Source organism: Nesoenas mayeri (genome assembly GCF_963082525.1).
Source record: "Nesoenas mayeri genome assembly, chromosome: 10".
Taxonomy (NCBI): domain Eukaryota; kingdom Metazoa; phylum Chordata; class Aves; order Columbiformes; family Columbidae; genus Nesoenas; species Nesoenas mayeri.
In genome coordinates, this window is record NC_137560.1 from 12,808,251 (window position 1) to 12,830,427 (window position 22,177).

At 36.9% G+C, this 22,177-nt stretch overlaps 1 protein-coding gene across 1 annotated transcript in view; it reads right to left on the reverse strand.

The window, feature by feature from the left end:
* Window positions 1–22,177, reverse strand: part of CNTN6 (contactin 6) — a gene marked incomplete at both ends in the record, with an annotated part of 113,624 nt that overhangs the window by 85,992 nt on the left and 5,455 nt on the right. Inside the window, one exon of the mRNA XM_080350247.1 lies at window positions 989–1,115. Coding sequence (XP_080206373.1) covers window positions 989–1,115 — 127 coding nt within the window. The remainder of the gene's footprint in view (window positions 1–988; window positions 1,116–22,177) is intronic.

Genomic DNA, 22,177 nt, shown 5'->3' on the forward strand with positions numbered 1-22,177 from the left:
CATGTTGAAAACTGGAAGAACAAATGGGATGGGAAATGGCTGAGGATTTCCACTTATATAAAGACAAGCTATGTTGCAAAAAGGAGGTACAGTATTCCTTTACTATCACCATATCTAGAAACAAATTAATATATGAAGTACAAAAGCTAGGTTGGTAACTAGTAGTGACACCAGTGACACCCAGGAACCTGTTGTGTGAGCAATTAAAAGTTATGTGAGCCTATTTTGTAGGGCACAATTTTCTTTCATGTCTTGCGTGAACAATTTCTTTTTTTTTTTTTTTTTTTTTTAATTTTCCTTTTCCTAGCCATTATTTTCCCCATTCTTTTCTGAAGAAATTCATGTCATTTTTTCTAGATTTCAAGCTTTTCCTCGTATTAGATTTCCAAATCCTTAGTGCAACAACCTACTTTTGGTAAGTCCATAGTTATTGAATAAACAATCCTATATACCAAGGTTTTATTGAGACTACAGAGTATTGTAAGCTAGATATCAGTGCTGTGTTTTGCTCTTTCTGTAAATAAAAGCTATAAATATATATATGAAGTGTTAGAATTAGAAGTGGGCAACGATGTTGCTCTTTTGCTTTCCAAGCATTTCACAGAATCACAGAATGTTAGGGTTTGGAAGGGACCTCGAAAGATCATCTAGTTCAGTCCTCCCACCGGAGATATTGATGTACGAAAAGTTTTATCAAATGCAAATGCACATCTCAAATTTTCCATTTATCACAGCTGTTCTGTAGATTCAGAAAGAATTTGGTATGCTTTCAGATACTTTGGGGCTAATTTTTCAAGGATGCACTTCCTTTTCCCATGTTAATTTTCTTAACAGTAGACTAGCAAAAATGTTTTCCCTTAATTCCTTGAATTTACTATACCTGTGTATACTCTCAATATATTTTGAGGCACGTATGATCATGTACTACTGTCTAAGGCACAGTTATAAGATTTACAGTGACAGAATACTTTTCCAAAGCTGACTTCACCTGTAGTATGGGAGTGGATATCCTTTAGCTGTACAGTTCAGTAGGATTTCTGCATTTGCTGAGCCCACGGAATAAGTAATATCATATGGCTCTTGGATAAAAATAGGACCGTGAAGGGTTTCTTCCCCTGTGAAAGAAAAACAATAATTTAAGATTAGACTTCCTTAGTGTATCCTTACACATTAAGGTGTCCTTTGGTGTCCTTTGCTTTCAGTCAAAAGTTAAGGTCTGCTATTATATTCATCAGAGAATCCACCTCCAGACATTTGGCTATTAAGGAGGAAATATTTCAAGCCTGATTGATAATAAAATCACATATCCTGGGTGTTTGTGATTTATTTTGCAAGTAACAGTGAAGACTAGCTTCTTTGCATATTTCCTATGGAAGCTGTAAGGCCATCTATTAAATCTCTCCCATCTACCTCATACTTGTGCTTTAGATCATGACTGGAAACAGGAAAAGATTAAACTGGGGTTTTCTGTGTTGGGTGCTTCTACATCCCTGCTCTGTGGTGAAGTGGATGTGTCAGCCTCATGTCACCCTTTGATAGACAGGAGTTCACTGACTGCAGCAAAACTCTAGTAACACAGACATTTTGCTATGGTCCATGAGAGTTCATACAGTGGGAGAGGGAAAGGGAGGACCTCTAGCATTTCCTTCTCCTCCAACCCCTGACATCCTTTGATATATTATTTTTGTATACTTCAGCTTTTGTTTTGCTTTTCCCTTTGTTTGGGCCCTTTTAAAACAGAAGTAGCATTAAATATAGGTTGATTATTCATTATTTTCACTGGAACCTGTATCTTCCCAGTGATCCACAGAGTCTAATTACAGCATATAAACACAAAGGAACAACAGAGGTGTTGGCTGTGGTGAGACCTATTTGCTTCCTCAAAATCTCAGAGATTACTGGAAGGAAAACTTTCATGGGGATTAAGTGATTTGTATACAGCTATAACCAAATACTAGTGACAGAACAAATAAATGATCCCAGCTCCTCAAATAAAGCTTAGCAACAGAATCATCCTCCGGTTCTCAGATGTCCTACATGAGAAATCCAAAAAGTTTGCATACACAGCTAGGAAAAAGATGTATTAACCCCAAAAACTAGGAGCTCTACACAGATTCATCTCCCATTGTAGTTTTCAGCCACTTAAATCTATTTCCTCTAAATTTTAAAAGAGCCAGATCATCATTGTTGTCAACTTTTGTCTTTTTGTGACACTTGCTGTTTTTCTGAAAGTCCTAATCCTGGAATTGTAGGAATAATTTTTATCTAAGTAATAAGAATATAATATTTATTTTCTTAAATATCATTAATTTTTAGTCTTAATTTAATATCTGAAATATTTTTAACTAAATCAGAAAAGTTAGCAAATCCATCTTTTTAAGCTTAAAAGATTAAAACTGTTGTCTACTGATGAATGTAGTCAGGCTTTTCTGCTTCAGTGGATCTAAAGCAAAGAACATCTGGCAAAACTCTAGAGAGTGATGAACAAATGAAAATGTTTTATACTTAAGCTTTTTGACTAGAAGCCTTTTTAAGGATGGCATCTGATAATCACAATGTTTTCCCCATATCTTAATTAACGTGGCAATTCCTGTGTGTCTGTTAGCCTGATTTACACTGGATGTCCTTTGGAAACTCAGAAATTCAGCCCAGCTGTGAGTGTGTTTTCGTGAGCAGTAGCTGTGAAAAATAGCCTCCAAAAGAATCAGAATAAAATTCCACATAGCTGTCAAAAAAGTTTGATTATTTTTCATACCATAATGGCTGTTTGGGTAGACACATCGTATTTAAGGAATATCTCATTTTATAAAGGAGATAGCATGGGTATACTAGAAAGAAAAAATACATCCTCTCAGTTTAGGATATAAAGTAAGTCAGGCTAGTAAACAGCTGAGATGTGTTAGTGGTTTGAAGATAAAATATTAAACTTGGCTGAACATTATATGTGATGTTATAAGTGACATGACAGACCATAAAATGTAGTAAATCCCATAAAAAGTATCAATTTCCATAACTTTTTCATTCTGTTAAACTTTGTAGACTATATGTGAACTTAGAGTAGACTCTAAATATTTCATGACTTATCCATAACTAGTGGACACAGGTGAAAATCTCAGAAAATATGAAGCAAACCCAGTGAAAAAAGCTGTTGCTGAACTGCATTCAAGGCATGATATGACCTTGCTGTTTGCTTTTGGTAGGGTTACTCAAATACTTAAAGATAAGTGTGTATTTCAGCCATTATCTCTGTCTTGAGCTTAAATACATTTTTTTATTATTATTATTCTTTATATTGTGGTTCTTCCAGAGGTCTTTAGTCATAGAGAAAGATGCTGTAGGAAAAATAAATAGCTCATATGTTAGAGTTCTAACTTTCTGATCAGAAAGATTACACATCTCCCAAAATTGGCCTAAGGCCTTACACTGTTTTTCCTTTATTTCATACTTTCCAGGATCAAATGGTTCTAAAATAAACCAGAAATCTTTCTGTTTCTTATAGTAGCCTTTCTTGTTGTAGTGAGTTGAGAAGACAATTTGTTCAGAAAACCATGTGAGGAAAGGCGAAGTGGCTCTCAGAGATGGTGGCTGGACACAGTTAAATGATCTTTGTTTCTTTTCCTGTTCCTCTTATATTTTTAATCCCTTGACAATTTTTAAGACTTCTTTTTTCACTGTTTCTGCAATTGATCCTTTGACTTCTCTTTTCTTTGGCAGGAATTTTCTTCTCTTCTGGGTTAATTGACTTAACCTGTTAGTCATTCTCATTACCTTCCCAGAACTGCCAGTGAAAAGTTTTTCTAAAGCACCAAAATGAACCAGGGATCATTGTTCCATTTTTTAAAATAAATATAGCTGGGTGGGCCTGAACTTAGTGGTGGTGAGCTACCTGATGAACATAAAACCCCCTGATTTAGTTGATGAAAATGTAAATATTTTGGTAAATATGAAATTAAATTTCCCTGATGAGTTCTAAGTGGAATTTAGACTCATTTGTCATTTGCAGACTTTTGAATATCTTAGTTTTGTATTCCCTTCCAGTATCCTTAATACAGCACAGTGTCGAATAAGGACACAATAGTTTACAAGTACCTCAACGCCTCCTTTACAGTAGACACATTGCAGACCCTATCACAAAAACATTGTCCATGAATTTTAGTAAAGGCGGTTTCATGCTATCATTTTGTTTTCTCTTTAATATCCTTTTCTTCCTGCCTGATCTGCAATAGAGAATAACACCAAATTTGTGAGAAATGATGTGCACTTTTTGAGCCAATGGTGTGTTGTGAGTCCATCTCTTATTTATAGAAAAGGTCAGAGTGGTCATTTCTAATTTCCTGATGCATCCTTTTGTGTTTTGTATAGAGAACAGTCATATATTTCTCTTTCATTCTCCAAATTTGATACCAGTCACCATGATTTCTCCAGAGATACATACAACAAATGAAATTTTGTAGGATTGTTTAATATTTTTTAAAATTTAAATAATTCAGATCTTTTTAATCTATTGGAACATGAATATTTGATTAAATTTATCATTTTTATACACAAAACTTGTGTGCAAATCCTCAGCATACTGGTTGAAAGCAAATATAATTTATTGTTATGGAGTGTTTTATAAGAAGTTAAAATGTATTTCTTTATTATACCAAATCAGTTTGATCTCCATAATTATGCTAGTCTGAATTAAAATTTAAAGTATGAAAATGAAACAAGATTCCTTTAATCATTGTATCATATTGTCTTCAGCCAATATAGAGATTAACACAGTGCCAATGGAAGAGGAGGAAGCCTATTTTTTTCATAATTATGTATCAGCAGAGGATATCCCAGTGCTTTATTCTCATTGCTTTATGGGCAATGGTTAGTTATATATATGTAGTCAAGGAGTTCTTGGTTAGTCACAGTAAATATTTAAAAGCTTATGCACTTTCCCATCCAGACAAGGAGAATGAGACACAAGTCGGGAGTCCAAAGTTAGTCAACTTAATTTCCAGCCAAATCCTGCTTTCTGTTCTTTCCTGTTGTTTGACTCTGGATGGCTTCACATTCAGCTCCTTATGGGGTATCTGCTCAAATAGAAATGCTAAGCAATAACGCCTGAGAGCAACTGAGGCTGGCCAGGACCCAGTCTGTAACATATAAATATATACAGATAACTGATTGGGCCAGTGTTACAAACCAGCTGACTTTTTATCCTTTTCCTAATATGTATTTTCCTTTCTATTGTGTGTTTTGGTTTTTTTTTTTTCCAAAGTGGAGTTGCAATTACTGTTGCCCCAAATTGATCAGTAATATCAGATAAACACCACGCCCCATTTGCAGAGAAAGATCACATAAGGCTTTTTGTTTGCCTGGGTAAATCTGTTCCTAGTAGACAAACTCAAGAGGATTCCTTGTTCAAGGACCAGAAACATAGAGTTCTATTGGTTTGAGAGATCCAAAATCTGCAATATTTGCAGCTTCTGTGATTGTTTCTGTTACCATGACATTTTGTGGAGCTTCTCGGAGATTAGGAGTCCTTTGTGCTGTGTGTTATAGAACAAGTAGCTAGAGGTCTTGCATTGAAGCACCCCAAATAAATGATGGGCTAGGGATGTTCTTTCCTCACCTGGACTCAAGCAGCAGGGATGGAGGAGTCATGCTGCTGCCTAGGTAGTCATATACATAGAATATCAGTGTATCCTTACCAAAGGTTGTTAGAATAAAGAAGCCAGAATAACGGTAAAACCTGTTCTCCCAAAAGTTTCCAAATGCAAAACTGCCATAATTCACATAAGCAAACCAGATACGGAGGAATTTATTCAGGCTATTAAGTTCCAGGAAGGCTGTAAATTCCAGGGGTAGTGAGTTTCTAATGAATCTTTCTTAATGTGCCTTAGATAGAGCCTCATATCTGATTCAAAACATTAATATGACTTTATGGGCCAAAGCTGACACCTGATTAAGAGGCCTCTTTTAAATCAGCTTGATAGTAAAACATCTGTCAGTCCTAGCAAAAAGGATGGTATAGGTGAGCTAGAGACTTCTTCCTTGTAATGACAGCATGAGCAGCAAATATATGAAAAATCCGAATGACTTCAAAATATGTTTAATTTTCTTCACAGCTGAAGAAATTAGTAAGTTTTAATTGGAAGAGGGGGAATTTGTAAGGCCCACAGATCTTTAAATGGGATTGAGCCTTTCCTGGAAAATGATATTAGGACTTTTGATTGAATCTTGTCAGAAGCAAAATGGAATTTTTATTTTCGTCATTAAAAGCCTGGACCAGGTAGCTCAAGGACTTTAAAATGAGCATGGCAGATGGCAAAATGAGAGACTGCTAACAGGAAAGAATAAAGTAATACACATTAGTTCAAGGAATCAGGCATTAACACTGAAACAGAAGATGGGAGAAGAAGTAAGAAGCATAAAAGGGCCATGAAAGTATTCTGGAAAAAAAAAAAACAACAACTTGTCAGTACTAAAGGCAATGGGAGGCAGGCTTCCCTCCTCTCCCTCTTAATGACACTCAGTTCTCAATCAGAGAGTGAAGCAGGAGACTACAGAGAAAGGGAGATTAGAAGAGATGTTATAGGCCTGAACAGGCAGAAGCAACCTAAAACCTGTAGGATTTTCCCAAAGGGCCTTCAACTTTCATGTGTTTTCTCCCTTCAGACATTGATGCAAAGAGCTCCAGAGACACAGGGTTCCTTTCAAGTTTCAGCTTCTCTTGAAAAAGTCAAATTGGGAGTAGTGGTGAAATTCCACATTGTCTCTGTTATCAGACACCAAAACCAGAAAGACACTTAGTTAACTCTGATGTAGGGAGAGAGGCAGGCGTCGAGAAGGCGTGCAGGGTGAAGTCCTGGCCCCACTGAAGTCAGAGAAACTCTCAGTAATGAATTGAAGCTTTGCGCTTGAGTCTAGATTTTCTATACGAAGCTGTCTATAAAATGACAGTCAACAGTGCAAGGCATCCCTTTAATCTGGGACACAGTAAGCTAGCGATACCCCTTCCTTGTAGATTTGAAAAACAGTGAGTGTATGGAGATGAAAGGAGGTGTAGCTGTGAACCTGCCATTTCTCAGCAGCAGGGTTGGAGCCATCATGGGCAGGTTGCCTGTGGCTCAAGATCAGAATAGTTAGGGTGTCTCCATTCTCGGCAAATGGCACAGAAGTTTTAATTATCTTAAATGAGAACTATTCTGTATCCCCTAGGTTGTATTCCTTGAAAAATTATACAAATATTACAAGACTTTTTCTAATATTAAACATAAATATGTAGGTAGGGTGACCTAAAGGTGATGTGGCAAGCAACGCACTTACTGCACATTTTCCTGTAGTATTTGGGTGTGAAAACAAATTATAAGACTATAAAATATTATTTTAATTACTAATATACCAGCTGTCAGGATTGCCAGATTCTAGCATATAAAAATAAAGTGCAATATATCACAGGTAATAAGTATGGAAATATTGTGCAAAACCAAGCATATTCTTGAATTCTGAGGCTTTTTCAATTGAATATACATATCAACAAAAGATTTTGTCAACATCTGATGCTCATATATTTTTAACAGTTCTATTATGATTAACCAGTATCGCTTCAACACTTGAAGTAACTTCCTGTGAATATAATTGGGTATCAGTGAATTTATTAGCCACCTGCATTTTAGGCTAACAGATACACACATTGTAATTCCAATATAATTAAAGCTAGATCTCTAAATGTCAAAATGTGAAGTTTCTCACTGCATCATACTGTCTACAGCAACCAAATTCTTACTTCAGATTTACACAATACTAACTTTATTCAATACAAACCCAAAATATTCCCTAAAGATTCCAATCCAGAAGTTCAAGATACAGTGCAGGAAAATTGCTCAAAATCGAAGCATTCTAGATAGCATTCAATGGAGCTTCACTAATTTACACTTTTGGTTACAGATGAGCACAGATTTATGAACAATTCATTGTGGACGTATGTGTAAAGGTACAACAGCCTGAAAAGGTATAGGGGCTATAAACAGACCAGTGTGTGAACTGCATTAATAATGTAATATTCTATTAAAAAATAAATAAATAAATGTGTGAGTAATAATGCTATAATTACTAACTGCGCATGACTTCATTGACTGTATTGAAAGATTTTCTGAAGACTTTTGTGCTATCGTGCAAGATGTAGAAAAGATAAAATAAGCCTTTTTATTTGTGAAAGTGATTTTCTTATGTCATGAACTTGATTGTATCCTTCAGATACAGAACTATTGTGGAACAGCCACCTAATTACAGAGACAAATATCCAAAATCAAGTTAGAGGGATGTGTCTTCATGATGTATAGTAATTCTGACGTGCACTCTTCTCAATGAAATTTCATTAGTTTTTGTGTTACTAGGCAAGATGAATAAATAAGAATGAACCTTTCCAATCTACTGCACAACTGTTTTGTTCACTGTAATTTCAGTTATAAGCGAGACCTAGATTCAATGACAGATACTGTTTGCTGCATTGTACTGCTGTAATATTCATTTGGCACCATTGCCAACCTGAGTGAAGGCTTAATTCAATAATTTACAATACAGGAAAAGATAACAGCTATATCATTTAATATCATGACAGTTAAATAAATCCAGCACTTTTTTTCTTTGTAATTTTTTTCATACAAAATATAACTGTGCTTTACTGTCTTAAGAGGATGGTGATTAATTAAACTCAGCTAATTTTGTCACTGTTAGTGTTGATCAGCTCTGGGTTTTTGTGTGATGACCCCAGAACTCCATTGCAACTGTTGATAGATGCTCTGTAGAAAAGAGAAGAGAGAGAAACACCGATTTGAATAAGCATGTAACAACATGGCGAGCTACAGTTCTGCTTGTACTCAAAACCAGGGAAAACAAAAACAAAAAACAGAGACCTTCCATTTCAGACCCATTTCAGCTTTTTCATTAAGCATCTTGCCTTGCAGACCTGTGCTCCCATCCAGTGACTCTGGAGGCAGAAGGAGATAAAAAGGAATTGCTCCACTGCCTCCTTCCTCTCGACCCTGAGCAAGCCTGGGAGAAGGAATAGCTTTGTCTCTCTTTTCTCCCTTTTTCTTTGTTAGGGTAAACCATCCGAGCGGTTTCAAGAAGCTAGACTGAAATGTCTTATTCCTCCACCCCGTTCCTGGCTACCTTGGGCTATCTGGGACAACCTAGCCTCAAAAGTTCATTTACACAAATCTTTGCCATCTTTCTTGGCACCTCTCTTCCTGCCCCATGGCAGAAAGACTTGGGGAATCTGTTGGGAAAATATGGATCAATTACAACTGAATTTACTAGGACACTTGTTGGGTTATTTGTTTTTTTTTTTAATTATTTTCCCAGTGTGACTACAATTTCAGTATAGAAAATGTGCAGCAGCCTGACGAATGCTAAGTTTGGCTAACATTTTCATAGCTAGTAGTAGATACAGTTTCAGGCTTCATCAATTCTTTAATTTTTTTCTATGTAGAGAGTATGAGCTTTGAAGTCAGTGAAAGCCTTTCAGTGCCCTAATCCCTACTGAAAAAAGTATAAGCAACTGATACTCCATTTTTTTCTTAGTCTTCTCTGTATGAGAAACACTGTCCTGTGTAACGTATACTTATCCTATACTTATGTGCATACATAAATATATAGAATATAGGCATCCTTGCTAGCAAATACACACATAAATACACACACACTATAGGGAAAGAGGGAAGAGATCTGCTAAGAATGTCTCTTTTCTCTTCTATTTATATTGTCTACAAGCTACGTAATAATGATAATTGATGTATTAAATACTTTAGTGTTTGAAAACTAAGATTTCAGTGTGCAACTGCTACTGATGACAGCTGCATTATCTTCAAGCAGATGCTTACTAGCAAAAATCCAGCCACACTGGAATGAAAAAGAAATTATGAAAAAGGATAGTTTGTAAAGGGTATGAACATACTAAAGCAAACAATGAATCCTCTTTTGTTTCCAGAGGGCACACTTTGTAATTTCCATTCTGTTCAAAAGGAAATGTTGTAATGTGAAGCAGTATTTTGTTTTTTTCAGTGTTATGAGTCCCAGACCTTGTGGAAAGCTAGATACAATCACCATTGTAACAGACTTAAATTGCAGGTGGATGTTTAAGGTCTGTGTACATGTTATTTAAATTTTACTTATTTACTTTGAATAACTGGAACGAAATGGCTGCTTCATAGATTCTTGCTTTTCCCACTAGGGTTTAAATAACAGGCATGAATGAAGTCAGTCAGGAACTAGCTGTAAAAACTTGACATCAGAAATTATTTTGTATGTAGATAGAAAGGTTTATATTCTGGAATAAAGCTTAGAAATAATAGACATCATGAAGATAATAGAAAAACATGTGAAGATAATTTATTTTTGTAGTCCAAATTACTACCACAGCAAAAATCCTTAGGGCACAGGAAGACCTGATATAGAAATTTCAGGCTGCCACCTACTTTTTGCTTTCAGATGATTGATAACTTGGGAATAAAATCTTGGAAAATAAATCATTTTAAGCAATTAAGGTAATGTCAAACCAGGCAAGATTAAAAAGATCTTTATTTTCTTACATATAATTGAAGAGGAATGCAAGAGATATTTATAACATTTTAAACCTAAGGCTGATCTGATTAAAACTAGATTAATCAGGCAGGATATTATCGAAATATTTATTGTATTGACTGACTGATTTACATATGCCTGTCATCACAGTATTGACATGCATTTAGTAGACAAACTACATTTGGAACTTAAAATTAAAGAAAAAAAAAGTCTGTACCAAAAATCAGGTACAATCTATTGCAAAATTAACTGTTGGTTAATGAAGAAACTCAAGGGTCAAGCAAAAATGTCTCTTTGCTTTCCCTCTTAGCTCTTTGCGTTGCCATAGAAGTAGAGAACTGCTGCCTGGTGTGGGGTATATGGCACAATTCTCTGCTCCCAGGGGATTTGGTTTAATTGTGTCTGAAAAATCATCCCCGTTCTGCTCTGGACCGGGTATTGCATGTAACATAAAAGTAGAAGAATATACACCATAGCTATATGCCATCTCTGCTTTTACAAGTCTTCTTTAAGTGTCTACTTTTGGCTGACTCTCTCATAATCAGTTGGATGCACCTTTATTTTAAGCCAGTATGGCTGTTTAGATGTGATGTACTTTGTGATATACTTCCTTGTACAGCATTACCTGCAGATCTGCCTCATCTTTAGAGTACTTATGTTTAATTATTATTTTGGCATCCTGGCAAAAAACAAAACAAAACAAAACAACACGCTACTATCATAAGAAGCAGAAGGGAAATAGTGATTTAAACAGTCTGTATCTCAGAAAAATCTCATTGGGATTTCATGGAAAATAGCTTTACCATTAGACACCTACTGCATTTCAGCAACCTGCTGAAAACAGTGAGGTGCAACAGCTCCCCGTGAAAGGACATCATAATCCTCTATTGTGGAAAATATTAGGCAACCAAAATATAATTAGCATTGTATATTATGTTATTGTGTCAGGCACTGAAAGCTCCCAGGCACTTTTAAAATAAATAGAATAAACAGAGAAAAACGAAACTGAACTCTGTGAAATGTCATCAACTAAGATCTGTTTTATTACTGGCAATTAAACAGTGAAAGTCAAAACACAAGGTATCATTATCACTCATTGATTAAAAACTAGTTAGAATATTGCATTTCGAACTAACCTACTGCTTTGCTCATTATGTATTTCAGCATGAGCAACGGCACAATATTTCAGAAATAATTAGGAACACAGCATAAGCGATCAGTACTAATGTTGTTGAATAAAATTGCCAAAGCAAATGATTATAGATCAGCCAAAAGACACTATTCGAAGCCATCATCTTTTGAGACTATTTAATATCTTCATGATGATCTCTTTCTGAGCAAACAGAAATGAAGTTAAAGTCTTTCCAGTAATGGCATCCTAAAATTCAGCAGAAGCCACAAACATCACTGCAAATACTCATTTTTGGGTAAATAACTGCTAGCAGTTGAGTTGCTTGGGCAATTTTTCTCTATAGTCTCTGTTTTAAAGGAGCTGATATCAACATTTCTGATGTCTGGCAAGCTGGGAATGTCTCCCTGTCAAATTACTGTTGTTTTCCATTCAAGTAAAAAATGACCTTTATCTGATCTATTCTCAAAAAAAAAAAAAAAAAAAAAGACAGCATAAATAGCAAAACAAAACCCAATTGCAAGGAGGAAAAAAAAAAAAAAAAAAAAGGCAGCCTGATAGGGCTGCACTTAAATTCAGCTTTGGAGCAGAGACAGGGAAGGGTTCGGCAGACAGAGCTGACCTAACCATGGCAGGAATTGGGACCAGGTGTATGTGAAGTGGAAATGCTGCTGGACGTGTCAGCAGGCTGAAAAACCTGGGGAAAATTGGAAAGGGGGAGAGACCTTTGATATACCTTTAAGGCAGCCCCTTTCCCCTTCCAGTGTCCATGTTTGACATCATTTCAATGCTCTACTGTTATAAACAGCAGTAGTCCAAAACACAGTTTTCATTAGGTGTCCCAGTTAATCCTTCCTGAGGCACTCACTCCAGAGAAGAGCATGTAGAGCATGGGATGATATGCCACTTGGGAAGATTTTGTACGATTTGTCCTCTTGTGTCTCTTGCATATGTGTTTCCAGAGGAAAACCAGAAACAGAAATCCTTTTCATAGGCAGATATCAAAACCTCCACATCTCTGGTACCTGCTTGATTGCCAGTGACAGTTTAGCCGCCTGTTATCTCTTTACCCTCTTAGCTGCTTCTTTTTATCTCTACTTTCATTATCTGTTGTAATCTGGCAATTTTAATAATCAGGAATTATTTCTTAATTAAAAAAATACTTTCATACAGATACTAAAAGCTGTAATTTCAAATCAAGTTTTTGCCTTTGTTATCATCAAAATTCTTTTGCAAAACAATTTTTCCAGCTGGGATTTATATTGATTCCCCTATGCTACAGTATCTAATGCTTAGGGCACAGTTTAGTTTTTACTCTGGCCCATTACTTCATTTAAACTCTCTGTTTTCCCTCTTTTAAGAAGCACACAAAAACTAATCTAAACTTTATGCCTTCTCCCTGCCTGGCAGCCTTACAGAAAGGACAGTATGAGTGCGGCCGGAACCGAGTCCAGGCTTAGGACATCCTTATACTTATGTCATTCCACAGAGTTCTCTGCAATTTTGTACAATTTCACTTATTGGGCTGGAAACAGAAATAGAGATCATGCAATCAACATTCTCAATAGCCTGATGGGAGTTCTAATGCAAGGACAATAATGAAATACAGGGAAAACATTTCACATGTATTACTTTTCTGTAATTTTTCTCTAATCCAAAAATCACAAAAATGCTGTAATTCTGCAGAAATCTTGCATACTTGGATTGCATATTTTTCCAAGCTATGGTAGGAACTGATAACAGGCTGCTAAATTACTGCTTAATAAACCACTAAATGACTGCTATCTAAGATAACGGGGCACTAAATGACGACTATTCAGGGAAAAAGTAGGAGTTCCGGAAGAACTGCAAGAGGACTCTGCATAGAGGAAAATTGGATTAGTCATCTCATCTGTGCCTGTGCTGAAATTCAAACTGAAGCAAATTTGAAAAAAAAAATATATATATATAGGAAACGGGTTTTATGCCATAATGTGCCAAAGGAAAAAGTACACTCAATGTGGGAGCTACTTCTTATCACAGCAAAGCTGAGTTGGGGCAGGGAGTATTTCAATTACAGCAATAACGTGAGAAGTAAACTGTAATTAATGTAAAGACAAAATAAAATACAAAGGCAAAAACCAAAAATCTTCAAATAACATAACGACAATATTATTTAAAAAAATAAAAAAATATAGAGATGGTGGAGAATTTCAGGCTGTAAAGACAAAAGGCCAGATGTTACTTGAATTCAGGTTCCTGATCCCCTGATTTCAATGAGGTTTAGGTATTGAAGTTCTTATTCTCACCATGAGGGCTAGAGCCCTGATCAAAAGAAGTGAAAGGCACCAGCAAGGTCCATGAGGGACTGCTTTGTTTCAGTCCATACATCACCGTCTGGTGTCATCCATCTACAGGAAGGGTTGTCCCAGAAGGCTGAAAACATATTTGCTTGACTTGTAGTAGTTGGAAAATTGTATCATCTTGACTGATACTTAATGTGTCTGCTGTGTAGTATCATCAGTAGAGTTATGACAAACCGTCTGAAGGCCATATTTCTGGGGAATGACATAATCAATGATAGATACAGCTCTAATTTAGGCAGGCTTAGAGTGCAGAGTTTTAAAGGAAAGAAAGTAGGGTATTACATGTTTCCTCTCCTCAATAACTGCATTCAGCTGAATTTACAACACGTCTTGTATTAACGCATTTATTTTCTGCGTCCTAGTATTTTCACGTCTCTATTATCTTGAAAACTATATGGGCATTTTAGTAAAATGTCAGTGCAATATAACACATTGTTGTTTTATTATTTTGACTTACAGTGAATGTCCAACTTTGGGCTGACAAAAGTGCTCTTTTCTCAACTTCTACCTATAATTTAGATATGTATAAGCACAGTGCAGTATTTCACACTTATCAGACTGCAACATAAAATCTTGAATTTCCTTAAAATATATATGAATTTCAGTTGATTTTTCAAATCAAATGGTTTAGATTTACAGCCCAAACTGTAAAAACAAGTTATTTTAAGGCACAGAGAAAAGGGAAAGAGACAATGAATATGTCTTTTTGATACTGTCATGTAGCTGGCAAAGATCCGAGTTTCATCTTTTTTTTTTTTTTTTTTTTTTTTTTTTTTTTTTTTTTTTTTTTTTTTACCTACTTTGGGTAATGACTTTCCACTACTTTCACATTGAGGAAGCTTTTGTAAAAGTAAATATCACTACAAAACACACTCAGAAATTTTGTGAAAGTAAACCCTTCAAGAGGTGTGAATTTAAATGTTATCACAGAATCGACTGGGTTGGAATAGACCTCAGAGATCACCAAGTCCAACCCTTGGTCCAACTTCAGTCCACTTACTAGATAATGGCACTAAGCATCATGTCCAGTCTCAGTTTAAAAACCTCCAGGGACGGTGAGTCCACCATCTCCCTGGGCAGCCATTCCAATGCCTGATCACTCTCTCTGTAAAGAATTTCTTTCTAATATCCAGCCTAAATTTCCCCTGGCAGAGTTTAAGCCCATGCCCCCTTGTCCTATTGCTGACTGCCTGGGAGAAGAGACCAATCCCCACCTGGCTATAACCTCCCTTCAGGTAGTTATGTCATAGAAAGTCTTGAAAATACATTTGGAAACAAAAATGAACCTGGAATCCAGATAAACTTCATGTGGCTTCAGATTTTATAAAGAGTAATAATAAAACTGGCTTTGTTGTTTGCTTTCTGTACTTTGAAATACATATTAACAATGTGGAGGTATTCCTGGTCTCTAGATCTCACTGTATGCTGTTAGTGTTCTGTGGCTATTCTTAGACTCTCTAAAGCAGGGGTGTGAAATTCATTTTCACCTGGGGAGTAGTTATATTTACACAGTCCTAAAATTACATTTGGCCCTTTGAAGGCAATTGGGAGGCTGATGTGGCCCCCTGTGAAAATGAGATTCACACCCCTGCGCTAACAAGAAGACAGTATTGTTACTGGTCAGTAAGCCCTGCAAGCCAGGGGCATCATTGGGAATAAACACTATTTGAATTTGTAATTAGATTGGTATGATATTAAGGAGATATAACTTTCTTTAAGGCAACTTTGTGGAGTACATATGCACCACCATTTTAATTGCAACACCACACATAATTTGGTATACCGTCAATTTATCTTCAGGAGATGCTGGGGGTTAATTTAGTTAAAAAAAAAAATAGACTAATTAGAAGATGACAAGTTATAGCTGATAAGGTCACTTGCCAGGCAAATATGAATTCAATATCTATTGCATAAATGACTACATTTTCTCTGGCCTAGAGCATACTATTTCTGGTTTGCAAAACCAGAAATGTTTACAAGAAAGACGCAGAGCAAACTCTTTTATTTCTACTACATTCAGTGTAAGGCAGAATAAATCTAATCAGAAAGAGTAATTTGAGGTATAATGTTATATTCTGATCTAAATTGCATTATCTCATCAGTGATTTCAGTAGCTTTAGACTAATATGACTGAAATATGAATCTGATTAATGCTCAACAAGACATTACTAGAGATTAACCCCTGCAGTTTTTTCACATTGCCTGTACTGGTATCCATTTTTTTATAAGCTGTAGGAAAAGTAATCAATCATCAAAAACTATTTGGCATAAATGTGTGAAGTGAGACAATATTAGAGGATGAGGAAATTGCATTCCATAAATCACTTTTGTGTTGGTGGGAAGCCCGTCTAAGCATGTGAGTCAAAGTTTGGATAGATTTTACTCTAAACTACAAAGCCATTTTCCAGGGTGAGTTCAGGGCGCAGATGATGAGATGGAGACTGTGCTGTGGTTTGGGAGGAGAGGCAGCCTAAATAACTGCTGGGGCAATGGAACAATATGAACAAAAATTTGTACAAGAGCACACAGCAATTCAGCAAAGGCGAAGCCAGTTCCAAAGGACAGTGTTTCTCCTCTGATTTTATGCTTTTATTTTCTGAGACAGTTCTCTCAATTGATGATGAGCTTTGCATCTGCTTTTAAGGAAATCCAGTGGCAAAAAAAAATATACCCATCCAGGAGATCAGTGCATATAAATAACCATGCGACAAGGGTTTGCAATGATGCTGAAGTGCCTGAGCCCCTGCCTGTCCAAGAGCTGGGGGGGATAGGAAAGAGAACATCTGCCACACGGGCTGAGTAAAAGGTGAAGATGCCAGCAGAGCTCTCGAACCCTCCTGTCCCTCTCCTGAGCAGCCCTCTCGGTGGCACTGGCAGCAAAACAAGGGCTCAGGGCGACATTTCCAGCAGGTGAGATGTGACTCCGCTTGGCTTTGCCTGTGCTTGTCGCCCCCCCCGTACACTGCAGCTTTCTTGGTGCTGTCTGCTTAAATTACTAATGAAGATAAGGAAATCAGATTTTACGTAACGATGTGCACTGGTGTGCACACGCAAAGCACATGTGTGCGCATGTGTGGGTGCAAAACAGCTCCAGCGCAACCGTTTCAGTACAAGTATTGGTCACCTTTTCACACATTTTTACACTCCGGTAAAATCATGTGGCAGCTGCACACACCGCCATGAGGCCTGGAGTTTTCAATGGGGCAGCTGATGGCTCATTAGCACCTTTTGTGCCCCATTGTCTCTGTCCTCACTGTGCACCCCCCACACCGGCCCGCGGTGATTCCCCCTGTTGACCCCCAGCTCAGGGAGCAGAGGAGCGGGACCCCCTGCCAACAGACAGGGCCCTCAGCCAATGAGGTGCCAAGACCCGGAGCAGCTTCCGGTCCGTGTCGATAACACCCACAGCCAGATCCGACGAGGCTGTAAAATGAGGTTCCTACGGAGCACCCCTTGGCCTGGGCTGTTGGCCTGTGAACAGAGCCTTCCCCTTAGAGAGGGACACCATCTAAAGAGACTTCCCTGAACTGAGAGCCTTCACCTCCTCCTCGGTGAGTGATTATCTTTTGGATTTGTTCTTGACTGAGTCCTTGGCAAGTGATTATTTCTGCTAGGTACCTGGAGTGAGAGAGGGGCCTCTTGTTTTTGTGAGTGAAGGGCAGTGAAGCTGGTGAGGGGTCTGGATCACAAGTCTGATGAGGAGCAGCTGAGGGAACTGGGGCTGTTCAGCCTGGAGAAAAGGAGGCTGAGGAGAGACCTTATTACTGTCTACAACTACCTGAAAGGAGGTTTGTAGCATGGAGGGTGTTGGTCTCTTATCCCAGGTAACAAGTGATTGAATGAGAGGACATGGCCTCAAGTTGTGCCAGGGGAGGTTCAGATTGGATATGAGGAAAAATTTCTTCATGGAAAGGGTTGTCAGTCATTGGAACAGGCTGCCCAGGGAAGTGCTGAAGTCACAGTCCCTGGAGGTATTTAAGGGCCATGTAGCTGAGATTCTTAGGGACATGATTTAGAGGTGGGCCTGGCTGTGTTTGGTTAACAATTGGACTCGATGAACTTAAAGGTTCTTTTCCAACCAAAATGACCAGTGTTGTGTGGTCGTGTGGTAATAGCATTCCCAACTGGTATATCCAACCTGCAGTTTATTCAATGCTTTTGGAGTGCTGACTGATTTTGGATTACAAACATGTTCTGCCCCTGTGGCTTGTATTGGTTTCTGTTGTTTGTTTTCAGTCTGTCCTTACGTTTTTGTTATGAATTAAAAGTTGGTTTAAGTTTACGTTTGCTTGGAGTCATTTAGGGTTGCCTCCATGACAAATGACAACACAATTAATTGCACAGAAATACAATGTTTCTGATAGATGACATATAGACGAGGTTTTTGGGAACATGGTTTAGTGCCAGAGTTAGGTTGTACTTGTTGATCTTGAAGGTCGCTTCCAACCAAAGTGATTCTATGATTTTCCTGGATCTGTGTAAAAAAGTGTGCAATATAAAGAATACATGAGATGACCTGTCTCTAAAAGAGAATCATGCTTACTCCAGACAGACATCAATAAGCACCCCAAGGCATTAACATGAGCTTTCACTAATGACTTCAAGAATGATCTTTTTGTGTCTCCTATTTGTTTGTGAGCAAAAGTGAATAATGTTCCTAAGCAGATCATGAAATTATGTTGCTTATTCAGCGAAAATATTATCCCAAGAAATAGCGTGATAGATTTGATCTTACAGACAAGCATTTTGTGAGAAGACATTTTAAAGCTATGGTGACTTCCTTTGCTGATATCCTGACTAGCTGTATTACTTCAGTAATCTTTCACTTTTCCCTCATAACACTCCTTCTTCCTTTTTGCCCAATTTGGAACCATCAAGAACAACTATTATATTTCTAAGGGCTTCATGGCTGCAGTAAAAGATGCATTTATCATTACAAAAGTATCTTTTTCCATGAGAACTTTTCTTTCTCACCAATGGCAGCTCACACCATGGCAAAAATTACAGGAGTCTTGATTAAAAGACCTGACTTACCTAAGTAGAAATGAATGACTTACAGATAATTACAGCAGGCTAAAAAGCAGGAGCATGATGTTTGGAACTAAGCAATGTTGCAGATAGTGCCTTAATTAGCAGCAAAAGTGATTTAGCAGAGTAATATTCTAATACCAATTCAATTACTACAAATTATTAATAACAATAAGCACAGAATAACCAAGTTTCCCGAACAATGAGATGCAATATCTGTCAGATGAAAACATTGTGTCCCTTTAATAATGAGAATGTAATTAGAATAGAACAATAAAGGACATATTAATATTGAACACAGGAAAAAATACTATGCTATTATGCTATGCAGGAGGGAAAAAACATCACATGGCCGAATTCTAAAGTGGTCTAAAAATCAAACATAAACAAGTAAAGGCATAGAGATTAGGATTAAAGTCTATAAATTTATCTCTTGTTGCAAAGCTGGTAGGATTTTGGACGGTATTCTCCTTAGGCTGCCCTACTACGACAAGGATTGTCACCTCCAGCTGGACCTTGCACAGGCAGGGGCAAGCAGAGAGACCCAGAGAAGTGAAGGCTGCAAGTCTTGTGGGTGTCTGCGGTCTACCTCCGCATTCAGAAGCTATCCTCTCATTCCTTCCTCTGCAGAAGAAGCTGTACAGAGCCTTATCTCTCTGGGTGCTAATTGTGATCACTATGCCATCAACTAGAGCAATTACTAACATAAATCCTGAAATGTTAGGTGTGAGTTTTTTCCTCCAGCTCCTGAAACTGTTTAATTCCATGAGAATTAATCATTGCCTTTGTGTGTGTGTTTTAACCTTAATGTTTAATGACATAATATAGAAACAGGGAATTCTGGAAGATGAAAAACAAACACAAGGTAAATAATAAGAATGCAAATAGATTATTTTTTGGTGGCTCAGGACTAGAGTCTAGTTTCACGGAAAATGTGTACTTGGCCTGTGATTTTGATTGTGTTTGGAGAAAAAACAAAACTAGGAAGATGATAGAATCTGAATGTAATAAGACTAATGAGAGGACCATTTTACAGATGGTACAGATGTAATAGCTTGAGTTGAACAATGGTTCATCTCTATCTTGGATATTTTCATTCATCCAGCCCCTACACATGGCCCCACTAGACTGATCCATCCACATTTTTCTCAGATTTCAGATCAGCATGTGTCTCAGCTGGTTTCCCGTAGACACACCAGCAAGTTATTTTATTGGTAATCACAAGAGTTTCTCTTCCAGATAGTAATGAAAAAACGCCTCATGTCCTCGAGAGGTTTATTTTTGTAATGTAGGCATGATAACCACAGCCTAAACAATACTGTGTGGCTTGAAATAATTCTGTGAGCTAAAACTCTGTGGCAACCACATTTTCTGTCCTGGGCAAGCACCAATGATAATAATAATAATATTATTATGTATATATGTGTTTATTTTTCTGTCAAGAGATTAGAGGAGAAAACAAACCAGATTTTTTTTAAACCCCAGTTACAGTGATTGTGGTAACAAACTTCCCCAGGAATGTCAAGTAGGTATGAATGCAGTGAATTCCAAGAAGTTTTCAATGTTAATTTCTGCTCAACAAGGAACACACACATAAACAGTGATCAATAGTGACTAAATGAAAAAGAAGTCGCAAATCAATAACTAGAGACATTTTAGTTTCAAGCTTCTGCAAACAATGGAAGGGATTATTAGTCTGTGATTATGTGGAAGTAGCAGATATTGTTTTGGCTATTAAAAGTTAGTGGACAAGGTTTCACCTGTGTCATTGTGTGCAGATCTGCTGGATGTAAATATTAAACTGCATGAAAATTTCATCTGGATTTCCATTTCTAAGTAAAGCAGATTTTTTTTTCTCTTTTTTTTTTTTTTTTTTTTTTGCATTTCCAGGGTCTGTTTTCTGAAAACAAATCAAATCCTTCTCATTCTTACTATCCACTTACATCACTTTTCTGCTAGTGGAAAGTTACATTCTACAGCCGAGTTTCCATTTCAGGTAGGGCATATCTATCATTCTCACCATAACAAAAATCTGAGATTACACATGCCAGTGCTTTAATTGAGGCATTGGTTGTGAAGATAGAGAACGGATTTGACTATTAAACTCCAAGGGAATCCATGCTGTTAACTATTTTATTACTGTAATTATATGTCAAATCAAGATGCCACAGTCTCAACTCTGAAAGGCGGGATCTCAAAATCCAGCCCTGTGGTTTAAGTTTAACATTCATAAATAAAGTACCCTGCTCTAATAGTGACCTCTACAAAACAATGTCTTAAACATTAGCTTAAAGGTTAGCTTGTTATAGAAGTGAGAGATCAAACATAGGCTGTGAGCTTCTCTCGGAAGGTCTCCAGGTGTGAACAAAATCAATGAAGGACACCAGGGTCAGAGAACAGTCCTGTGCAATGGGGGAGGTGACAGCAGATGTGCCGTTTCAGCTTGTTTTGTGCTCATATATAACTGATCTGCAGTTTTGGAAGCAAAGTCCTCACCAAAGATTTATATTAAATGAAAGAAATATATTCAACTACATTCTATTTAAAAACAGTATGCCTAAGGAAAACTTTCAGTGGTGCTTTACTATGTCATCTTCAGTTTATTTTTTTTGTACTTAAATTTTCTATTGCTGGCAATGGAAAGTGCTCAAAATATTTTAAGGGCTTAATCACCTGCTAATTTCAACTTCTTGGCAGTGATAATAAAGTGCAATTGAATTTTCTTTGAATCTGTTGCAAACAAAAATGAAAAAAAAAAAAAAAAACAAAAAACAACAAAAAAACCACCTTGAATGGCTTTTAAATTACCAGGGTGTTATTTTACAAAGTTAATAAGCCTTTCATACAGAGAGATGAAATGACTTGATATGAAACAGAAAGAAACCATGTAAAATTCAGTGTAGAGGAAAAAACCTTTTTTTTTTGTGAAGTAACTAACTGAAGAGATTAGGAAGGAGTAATTATTGAAATCACTATAAAAATTGGTTAGACCTTTCATACTATAGAAGAGACTTAGGCACTAGAGCCATATAGAAAACAGAACTCTAGTAATGGTTTCCATGAATTCTAGCATGCTCCACTTCAGTAACTGTAAATAACATCTTTCTGACAG